We start from the raw sequence: 11,208 nt of genomic DNA, 5'->3' as shown, positions 1-11,208 counted from the left end.
TTTTTTTTTTTTTAATATCTTTGAAAGAGAATATTGCCTTCCTGATGGGGATGGAACAATTGCTGTTCTGAGTGACATAACAGTTGGACTTGAATTTGAAATGTCTTTATCCATGACATCTTTTCTCTATCCCTCCCTCCTGCTTGGTAGGGACCAAATGTCTCTTTGGGACACCATGTAAACTTTGCTGCCTAAATGTGCATCAGAATACATGTTTGAGGTACCTAATGTGGCAAGTGCTAAAATAAACACTTTGAGCACTTTAAGATTATGAGTCATCAATCCCTGGCTGCTGTTTTTCTATTTCAATAATTGATATAACCTATCTGGAAGTTACTTTCCAGAGACCTTCTCACAGTGATCGACAATAAATCTTGAATAGAAATAAGCTAGAAAGTTCAGGTATCTGTGTGCAGTATTTTAAGATTTGTTGAATTCAAATTCTAAGAGTTTAATTTGTCTTTAGTGCTACTCTATTCTACACCTTAGAAGACCTTAGTCTGACAAACAGGGAGTTCTGTAGAACTGAAGGGTTTGCCTTATGGTGACTTGGTGTATAGAGATCATGATTATGCATCTGAAGAGCATTAAATCTATGAAATGCTAACTGACTGGACACAGCTTCAAATAAATATTCTTTGCATTCTTTATCATACCTCCAGTATCTTGTGCTGTATGAGCACATGGTGGAAATACTATTTCTGTAGCTCTTGCCACTTCTGTTATACTGAAAAATGTTTACTTTTTATGAAGAAATCTTTATAATTAGTTTTAGGCTCAAAAGTGAGACAGACTTTAGTCCAGAAGGATCATAGGAATTGCCTTTTTGGTGGACTGTTCAGTTTAGGAGCATCAAATATTTCAAAGGAAGAATCTAATACGTAACAGGAATTTATTTTTTTTTATGAAGAACTGCTAATGATTACATACAGAATCACTCAGTAATATTGACCTTTTAAATGTTGTGTTCTGTTTTGCAGAAGACCCTTTTGAGGACTTCTTCGGGGGCAGGCGGGGTCCAAGGGGAAACAGAAGCAGAGGTGGTGGATCATTTTTCTCTGCCTTTGGTGGATTCCCTGCTTTTGGAAGTGGTTTTTCTTCATTTGACACAGGTAAATATCACAACATTTAACAAAGAATGTAGTTTTGGTTCACAAAAAATCTCAGTAAAAGAAGCTAATAAATATAAAAGTTGCCTTCTTTCAGGAAATTGAGGTTGCTTTTTTTAAAGTCAAGCTGCTCTCTGTAAAGTCTGAAAGTATGTATGGTGTACCTAAAAGTTCATGAAAAGTAAATAGACCTCCAAGAGGTTGAACTTTTTGTGTTGTTAATTTTGGTTTCTTTATAGCTTTAGAATTGGTTTTGTTCTGTTTGATTTTAGGTGTTGGGGGAGTGTGATGGCTTTTATTTAAGGTCCTGAAAACACAGTGGAAAAGTGTGTGTCTAAAACCCATGGTACTGCTTAATGTCAGCTCTGGGGTAGTCAGTTTGAATGCTGATCTCTGTATCTCAGAGGTTGCTGAGGATTGCTGATAATCTGCATCCTTTCAAGTGTTAAGATTCTGCATATTAGTTGGGATGTTAGTGATACAAAACTTGATCTGTTAACTCAGGACATCCTAACATCTCCATTAAAGCAAAAAATCAGATTCATTACAGTTACTAGCTTTACCTTGAGTGGAAAGAATGATATAAGGTTGAGTTCAGCAGACAGGCTTGAATGCCTTTTCTCTGGGGGAGGAGGTGACAAATGGTTTCTGTGCAGTGCTGTGCATTTGGAATTTGAACTATGGGGGTGTCTATATGGGAGAAATTGATGGGGCTGGAGCCATGTTTTTTATTCTCACACTGGTGTGTAATGCCATCTGATCACTGATGCTGTGGTGATGCAACCAACTAAGGGCATCCTGAAGCTAGGATATAGATTGAGTGGATGATAAATTTGGATCCCACAGTCATGCAAAAATAAATTTTCAGTCAAATACCTTCTTTCTCAATAGGCTTTACTTCATTTGGTTCTTTGGGACATGGAGGCCTTACTTCATTCTCCTCTACGTCATTTGGTGGCAGTGGGATGGGTAACTTCAAATCGGTATCAACTTCAACTAAAATAGTTAATGGCAGAAAAATTACTACAAAGAGGTAAGTGATACAAAATATACTTTTATGAAACTATGCAGAGACATACATAGCTATAAATACATGCATATATATATATATATACACACACATACAGTGATACATGTGTGTATATGTATTTTAACTTCTGGTGTTGTGGTCATTACATTACCTGGATTTCTCTGCTTTAAAAAAAAACTGTAAATATGAAAATCTGACTCTTCTTGGCATTACTGAGTTACCTAAATCTGTAGCATGTGAAGGTGGTGTTTTTATCTAAATTCCTGATAGTTGAGGAGGGTTTAGTTGTTATAAGATGCTTTCAGAACTGCCCTGATGAAAAATGAAGGTTGGAACTTGTTTGCTGCTTGGAAGGGACCTGGCAATGGAGCTCTTCCAGGCCTTCAGAACCTCCCGTGTAGTGAGATACATCTTTTATTACAGTCCTTGACTACTGTCTGACAAGTCAGCTTGAGCTTCTGGAAGGGAAAAGTGTGCTTTGTTTCTATTGATTGTGAAGCTTTTAACTTAGGGGATTGGGAGGACTTTTAATTTTGCAGACATTATGAAACATGAAACACTCTTCTCGAACATCTGCTTTCATTTGCTTTCCTAGGCAGTGTTTGAGTGAAGTTTTTATGTAAAAAGTAATTTTCTTTTATCTGTTAAGTGAAATAAGCAACTGAAACCTGCTTTGGAGAAAATTTCCTGTCTGTTGGAAAGTGAATTTTTAAGTACTATATATAGTGTAACTTTTCACTGTTTCATTCTTGTGATGGGGAAATCACTGCTTTTGGGAAACCCAAATATTAGTTAGCTATAGAGTACTCTCTAACATGGAACTTTGTGATCAGTAGTAGTACCAAACAAGTACTTAAATCTAATTTCAGTACTTAATAAAAATCTATGGAAGAGCAAGGGAGAACAATTTTTTGTCTGGTCACTTCTGTTCCGTATTACAAAATGCAAGGTTCTTCTGTGTCCTGTTGTGCTGGACAGATCCTGTCATCCTGACCACTTAAACGCAGCTTTTGTCATCACACTGTGGTGTGGTCATGCTATTTTTCTGGGGGTGTATTCCAGAAAAAACTGAAAACTGCCCACTTTTGAGGGAATTGTACCAGGTGAGAGAGGTCAAAGGTGGTGTTTATGCAAAAGAAGATAAGGCACTATGTTTGTTGTAATACTTAAAAATAGACTAAATCAGGTATGCTGCTGTCATATCTTCCTAGAAAGAGGAGGGGAGAAGCAATAAATGTGGTTAGCCACATCCTAGAGATAGCAAACTTGTTTTCCTAGAAGTCCTGCTACTTTGTAGAATGCTTGTTCACAGAGTAGCTAAGTCTAAAGAAGATTCATATCCCAGCATACCCAATGAAAATCTTCTCTGAATAATATTTTGCTTCAGGCAGGAAGCTGTGCCCTCTGTTTTTAATATGGATGTGTTCTCTTCAATAAGTCTGATCTCCAGAAAAATCTCTGTTCATCCACGTGGTTTCCTCATTTGAATCATGAGGGGAGAATTCCCAGATAGTTAAAATTTAGACATAAATTAAATGTTCTAAAAACAATTTAAACATTCCTTATCTTCCCATTTTGAAAATAAACAAAAAAGCCCAAACCCACAAAGCTTTTCAGTCTCCTTCCAGTCAGGGGTATTTAAATTTTGCGATGTATATGGTGGTCATAAACTTGATATACAGTAGGTCTCCAAATGAATTGCTCTGATCAAATTAAAAGTGGATTAAAGACTGTCTTGCGTGCCTTACATCATGCAAAATTTTGATTGGGTCTAGAATGTTAGGTGTTTAACAAATGGGTAGGTACTAAATGCAGTGTCAAGATTGTACAGTTGATCTGTCAAAAGACATTTAGTTCTAGATAATAGTGTGTTAGTGTCAGTACAACTGTGACAGTGTATGAGGTGACAGCTATAACTGTGAACTCTACAAACTGGAGGATTCAAAATCTGAAAGCAATTTTCCTGCTATAAATAAGCAATATCAGTGGGGGAATGCAGATGGTTAGTAGTTACAGCTTCTGCGCTGTTAAATGCAAAAGCTTGCCAACTACAGTTGCATTAAACAGACAGTGCTCTGTTACAGTTCATTATCTAAAAGCCTGGGTCTGGTGTGTGTTTTCAAACTGCTTACAGTGCTTTAAAATGGCTGTGGTTTTGTCCTACAGAATTGTTGAGAATGGACAAGAGAGAGTAGAAGTTGAAGAAGATGGCCAGTTAAGGTCGCTAACAATAAATGGTAAGGAGCAGCTGCTACGCTTGGATAACAAGTAATTCAACGCACGCATTTAACAGAAATTTTAAGCTATAACAGCCACCATTTGAGGATTGACAGGAACATTTTTTGAAGATTTCAGATGAACTCAACTTTCTGTATATCCGTACTTAAGTAGTATAAATAGCTCACCGAAGCTCGTATTTGTCATAGACTTTTGAGTTAATTGTTGGGACCACATCAATTGGACCATTTTTTTGTCCTTAAAATTGTTGTAAATTTCTGTATGCACTTTTCTTTTTATTATATATGATCAAGGTGAACCATGATCCTTCAGTAGTGCTAGGGCAAGATGTACACTAACACTAGCATGAATCTTGCTTTTTCCAATTTGAAATGTGAGCCAACTAGTAGTTTAAGTCTGCTGTGAAGTTAACATTTCCAGGATAACCTTTTTAATAATTTCAACTTTTTTTTAAATGTTTAGTAGTGAACAATGTTACTACATTTCTGGTAATGCATTTCTGGTTTAAATAAATTAAGGATGTTTTCTAGTTGTGCATGAATGCAGACAACTTAGTAAGTTTTGACAAATGTTTAAATGTGTAATGTAAGCAAAAGGTAAACAGAAGTGAAGCCAGTGAGCTGAGTCTTTTGTCATTTGCTAAAAAAAAAAAAATTCAAAATGAATAAATGCTGATGTTTGTGGTGCATTCTTTCATGAATGGCATTTGTAACCTTCTTGTGTCTGTGTGTGATTTGGGCAACTTGGGAAAACAGTGCTTTTTTTTTTTCCTACCACCTCTTTCTTCAATCTTAAGGATGAGGGCCTTTTTTCTTTGCAGATGTTTTCTTCAGTGTGATTGAAAACATGATATTTAATTGCTTTTCTAAAGCTGTATTTGAAGCACCTGTTTTTTAAGAAGCATTCAGAGGCTGACTCTAACTCCATCTTTGCCTTAGTACATAATTTTTTTTGGTCTAGGCCTAAAGTAGCACTCTAAAAATAAAAAAAAAAGTTTTCTAAAGTTTTAAGTTCTGAGATTGCTTTAAAAAATAACCTGTAGTGAACATAAATATACAGAAAAACATTTAATAATTTAAAAAATGCATTCTGAACAAGATTTTTTGCTTATTTTGAGAACAAATATAATTGCTTTCAAGATTTGAATAATTGGTGTTAAAATCTCTCAATTTTAGTCATCAACCAAAAACTGAAAGATGGATTAATGCCTTCTGTTAAATTGAGTGAAGTAAAGTTAATTTGTAGCTAAGACTGGATTTTCAAAGTTTAGTGAAAGATGACTTGATTTTTGTATGTCATGGCAAGAGCATGCAAGTAATGATTGGCATATGTTAACACCTGTCAGGCTCTGGGTAATTTCATGCATAAGTCATGGATGTGTGTGTTTTTATCTGCACCAGTTTTGAACATCTGGCCTTCACAAAAGTCTTTAGGGTGGCTTAGTGTTTAAAAAAAAAAAGCATGGTGTTTTCAAATGATCACTTAATGCCTTCTTGCTGAACACCATCTGCTTTGTACTAACAAATGCGTTGATTATTAAATAAATTGAGAACATTTGTTCTTGTTCAGCATGCAGGAAAACCAATTCAACTTAACCCAAGCCAACAATCTAACAAACTGCTACAACAGAATTCATATTTGCAGCAAAGTTAGTGTATCTTACATTTGTCCCTCTACCATTAATGATAATTTCATAGAACCAAACAAAATAACAGGTAGAAGAAGAAATAAATATGTACTTTGGTTTTGGGACTACAGAAATTATGTACCTTTTCAAGTTCTTTGCAGAGTTCTTGTTACTTCAGTGTTGTGTTTTTGGTGTAGAAGCACAAACTCAGTTTAGAATTAAACAGTGTTTTCTTGTTAATGCTGTTTCTTCCTTCCCCATGTATGTTCCTTCTTGATCCAGATAACTAAACAGACAATTTATTTTGAAGTCTGGCTTTGTTGTGATGTCTTGAGTTATTAAAAAATGTTGATTTATATTTATAGGACACAGTGTTCTCCTTTAAATTATGTAAACTGTAAAAAAGTGCTTCAAAATTGGTTAACCAAGTTAAATAAAATTAGGACAATCTGGAGTTGAGTTTGAATTCCTTCCTGTGAATACCCATAGGTTTTATGTTGATCTGCCAAACTTCACCTTCTATTTTAATCCCGGTTAATCTTCTTTAACATTTAAATTACCTAGCTCAAGTTAAGAACGCAGTTATGGTAGCATAGCTGCTAGTGGCAAATCTGTACCCACGTGCTTGCCTTAGATGATCTTACTCAGAAAAGTGCGGTCCTTCTCATGGTGTTATACACAAACAAGTTCACTCCAGGGTTCTGTAATGAAGTCTTTTACCACTAAATTTTCTGAAGATCCAGTGTTTTGGATAGTCTGTCTGCTGCCTTCACATCCTTGAAGCTGGATCTTGTCAGAACTAGACGAAATGCAGCATTGAAGTGCAGCACTGCGCTTTCTTTGTAGAAAGAGAAACTCAGAACACAAAAACACACAAGATGAGTCAGCAGAAGGCAGAATTCATCAGTAAAGTTTTCTGTAGTTGTAAGCAGATACCCAGACACCAGTGTTTGAATAGGCTAATGGCTGAACTGGATTGGTTCATGATCTTAGTCCAAGTATACAACTGGATTGGCATTTCCAGTTCCAGATGTAAAAAATTGTCACCTCCTTACACTTGACCTAAGCCTGATAGTTTTTACCTGGGTTTTTTTTTGAAATAACACTACATCCAGCTTCTTTTTAAATGCAATTTCTTGCATCCAACTTCATTTTTAATACACAAAATGGATCATTCTCTTTGCTGTGGATCCAATTTAAGTTCTTCATATTATGTATTGTATATTTAGAATTTCCTCTTATTTGTGCTGCTAAAGTGAGTTTCTTTTCTCTTGAAAACCCGCTTATTAGGGAGCTCTGAAAAATTTTACATCATTCTTTACTAATATGTAATTTGTATCGATGTACAAAACCTACTCACTAGAAGTAATGGATCATCAAGGGCAGCAAATTTCCTTAAACTTCAATTTTGGCCAAAATAGCACAAACCACCTAATAACAGGAAAGGTTATTAATTCTAGCAAATACTAGGCATCAAATGGACAATGGAATGAGATGGCTTTCAAAAACAGGTACTGTTTGATTAAAAGTACAATTTCTTCATACAGAAGGGATTAATTTTGACTGTTTAGGAACACCATCCATTTTAAGTTTCCTCCAGTGGTTTGGAAAAACTAAGATGGAGTTCTTGAACCTTCCAAGTCACTTATTCTTTCATGCACTGCTTCAAAGTTCATTGGTAGAATACAATAACTTTGTAATGCTTTTTCTTGGTGCAGCCTCTTTGTGGTCTCTTGTGCATGGCAGTAATTTCAATGCAGTATGCTGTAACACAAGTTTCTCCTTAGATTGCATGGCACCTACCCTTTTCACTTGGCTTTACTGAAGAAGTTTGGGATTTTGCGTTGGAATGCTTCACATTTCAAAATGGTTGCAGCTATTCCTTTCAGTTCTCACAATACTTTCTCTGTTGAGAATCACAGGCATTGCTGCTCTGCAGAGTAAGTGTATGTCACAGTTGTGAGATGTATACGGTATCAGCTTGTGATTAATTGATGGACTGAGTCTTAGAATGCTGAAAACAAGATTGTGAAAGATTTAAACTCATCATCTCTGAGCTCAAGGGTTTTATGTCTCTATGTTAGTGTTTGTGTTTGGCTGTCCTGTTCACTTGCTTCCTGTGGTGTATTGGTGTTAGGTGGAAGTGGAGGTTTGTCTTTTGCATTTAGCAGTGCTGTGTTTCAGACCATCCCTGGGATGATCCAGTGGTAATGTTAGATTTTATTTTTTGGTTTTGGAAACATGAGTTCTGTTCTTGAATCTGCTTTTATTCTGAAGTCAGCTCGTTTCCTATTTTGTCTTAGTTTAATCTGTGTTTGTAACAGGATAGTACGTACTTCTAAAGATGGTTGCATTGTAAAATGTATGCTACAGCTGTATGATGCTTATGGGCACAGACCTTTTAAAAAGTGCCTGGTATTTGTGCAGTGCTTTAACTTAATATTAGAATATCATTAACCTTTTTGTGGAAGCATTTCCTAGTACTTTCGGAAAACCTGTCTCTTTGGTTGTGTTTTTTGGATGCCTTAGTATTTAGGCTTATGTTTAAGTCATGGTGTTGTAACAGGGTACTTGCATTACAGACATCAGTAACCTGCCAGTCTGCGGTAACCTGAACTTTGAAACTTAAGGATTTTTAACATAAGAAAAGGAAGCTCGTTTGCACTGTCTGCTCCCTCTTGTCTAGTTTACTTTGGGACTGAATTGTGACCACAGATTTGCTTTATGTAGTACTCAAGGTAGACACTTCGGGTTTTCTTGTTGTTGCTTGTCCTCAAGTGGTAAGTAAAAAGCTTTTTATTTTCCATCTGAAATGGTCCCTTTGTTGCAATAGTGTTGAGTGAAGCATATTAACTTTTGTTAGTCTTACAAACTATACCTTTTGAACTTGTAATTTTAGTGGGTTTACTGCTTATTCTGCTTTGGTTTTTGGAAAAAGTACCTTGACTAGAGTTGGTTTTGAAGTGCACTACTGAAAAGTTAGAGCAGAAGATGGCTGGTTTATACTCTGCTACATAGGTCGTGAATTGACAAAACAGTAAGCCTCACTTTTGAGATGCTGCTGTCAGATTTTTTAAAAATAATAAAAAAAAAAAAATGCTGTGACCACCTGAGTCTTAATCCTGAACCTGTGCAAGCTGACCGCTGATTCACTCATTGAAACTTCTCTGAAAACTATGTTCTGGCAGACTTAGCACTGGGTTAGGTGTTATCTTGCTTACAGCAGCTGGTAGAAAGTTAATTGAAAACCCATGTGAGTACTACATCCCCTGTCACGCTTACCATGTCTAAAATACATGCAGTAGTTTGAATGTGATAGTACCCAAATCTGAAAGCTATGAAGTCCTGGTGTGAGGTAGATTGCACTGGTGGCCTCAGTGCTAATTATCTTCCAGATAAAGGAAGCTGAAGACTTCTGCCTGAGAAGATGTCAGCTCTGAAATGTAATGTTGGGGATTAAAAGTATATTTAATTTGGAAGATAAGTAAAAAGTTTTATTAAAAAGATACTATTAAATACAATTGTCTTTTTAGTTCTCTGGCTTTTAAAATAATGCTAGCTTTTGCAGCATAGTGGGTTCAGTTTAAAATCACTAAAAATAGATCATTTTTGAGCTTGATTTAAAATTTACAATTAAGGAAATGGATTTTTAGAGGCTTATGATAATAACTTAAAATTCTGCTTTGTCCTCTAGCTTATCCATTATACTGAATCACAAATTGGAGCTCTTCTACCTATTCTTTTCAATGCAGCCAATTTCAAATGAGCTTCATAAAAACAGAAGAAACCCCCTGTAGCTTCTAGTTTACCAGCAGTCAAAACAAAACTGAATCATTTCATACAACTGAATGTTAATTCTGAGAGAGATTAAATATTAACACCTACTTTATAAAGACTACATTAAAGATGCTGGTCTTTTACGTGGTATAACAAACAACACGGTATGTTGAGAAGGCTTCAGTTCCTCCTTTTTGACTGTTAAAAATAAAATACGAAACTTCCTGCATTGTTTCTTATTTGTTAGTTTATTTGAATGAGTTACTGGTATGGGAGAGGAATCCAGCCTGGGTGACTGGTCATAGAATTCAGATTGCGGAACACACATTCCCGATGGCTGTAAGGGAGAATTATTTTGGTTATGTCTGTGATGGAGTAGATTGAAGCAGCTAAAGATGCAAAGCAGTAGCTCTGGAGTAGGATTCTTCTATCTCTGTTGCAGTCATGAGCTGGACTGAATTATGGTCCAGGAGGGGAGTCTACCTGGAAAACAAAACCATAAGCCTGCAGAGGCTTTGACACATCTGGTAGGGAAGCTAGGCAGATCCAGCAGTCTTTCAGTTTCTCTCCAGAAATACGTGCCATGTCTGTGTTAATCTTTGTAACTGATACACAGAGTAAGATTTACTTGCCTTTTAATCACACAATTGCATAACTGTCACCATAGCCACCTCTGGCAAACTTTTTCTAGGCATATAGTTGAAGGCTACTTTTTACTCCTTACAGAAACTAAATCTGAATTTGTGATTCTGTTGCAATATTTGTTTTAATTCAGCAACAGAGTAGTGTCTTACTTTTGTGGAAGGGCATATTCTGTAGTATCAGTCTCTGTCATTTTTCTTCCAAAGGGAGCTAGACTATGGATGTTTTTAAATTGGTTCAGACTTCTCTATTAAAGTATTTCTGGAGGAAAATGGAGAAAACTCACAGGGCCAGGGCTCAGCCTTTCCAGTCTCTCTTAGCCAGAGTTGGAGGACTAAGACTTTTGTCTTCAGAGGACTTCGACCAGACTTGCTGTAATAATACTGTCTCTCATCAGAAGGCACTTTGGTACTTTGATTTATTTGGACATGCCCTATTAAGTAGTCACTCAGACACCTCCCAAATTTAGTCTGCTAATCTGGACGTATACATTTCTTACTACTGGGTCCTTACGGGAAATACGGTCAAATCCTTATCAGCAAGTGTACTGCGCTTCAAAAACGAAAGAGCGTTATTCAGCTCCTCCATACAAACTGGGAGCTGGATGTTCAGGAGAGCAGTAGAGAGCTGGAAGTTCACTTAAAGCTGTTTTGGATGCGTTCGGTATTGCCTGCAAGCATGAGTAACGTTCATGAACCTTCTGCCCTCAGTCTTTGAGCTCCTGAATGAGTGAAAAGAGATGGAAGATTTCTCTGTTGGGGAGATTCACTTTCCAAGTTAGGACA

General features: G+C 36.4%; 1 protein-coding gene across 3 annotated transcripts in view; it reads left to right on the top strand.

Annotated features, from left to right (window-relative positions):
* DNAJB6 (DnaJ heat shock protein family (Hsp40) member B6) overlaps positions 1 to 11,208 on the top strand; it is a 54,846-nt gene that overhangs the window by 17,447 nt on the left and 26,191 nt on the right. For all 3 annotated transcript variants that reach the window (XM_026841719.1, XM_026841718.1, XM_026841720.1), the window contains exons 5-7: positions 981 to 1,112; positions 2,001 to 2,142; positions 4,306 to 4,376. In XM_026841719.1, coding sequence (XP_026697520.1) covers positions 981 to 1,112; positions 2,001 to 2,142; positions 4,306 to 4,376 — 345 coding nt within the window. The remainder of the gene's footprint in view (positions 1 to 980; positions 1,113 to 2,000; positions 2,143 to 4,305; positions 4,377 to 11,208) is intronic.

This window comes from Athene cunicularia (genome assembly GCF_003259725.1).
Source record: "Athene cunicularia isolate RWA chromosome 2 unlocalized genomic scaffold, athCun1 chr2_part1, whole genome shotgun sequence".
NCBI classification, from domain to species: Eukaryota; Metazoa; Chordata; class Aves; order Strigiformes; family Strigidae; genus Athene; species Athene cunicularia.
This window is presented reverse-complemented; position numbering and strand designations above follow the sequence as displayed.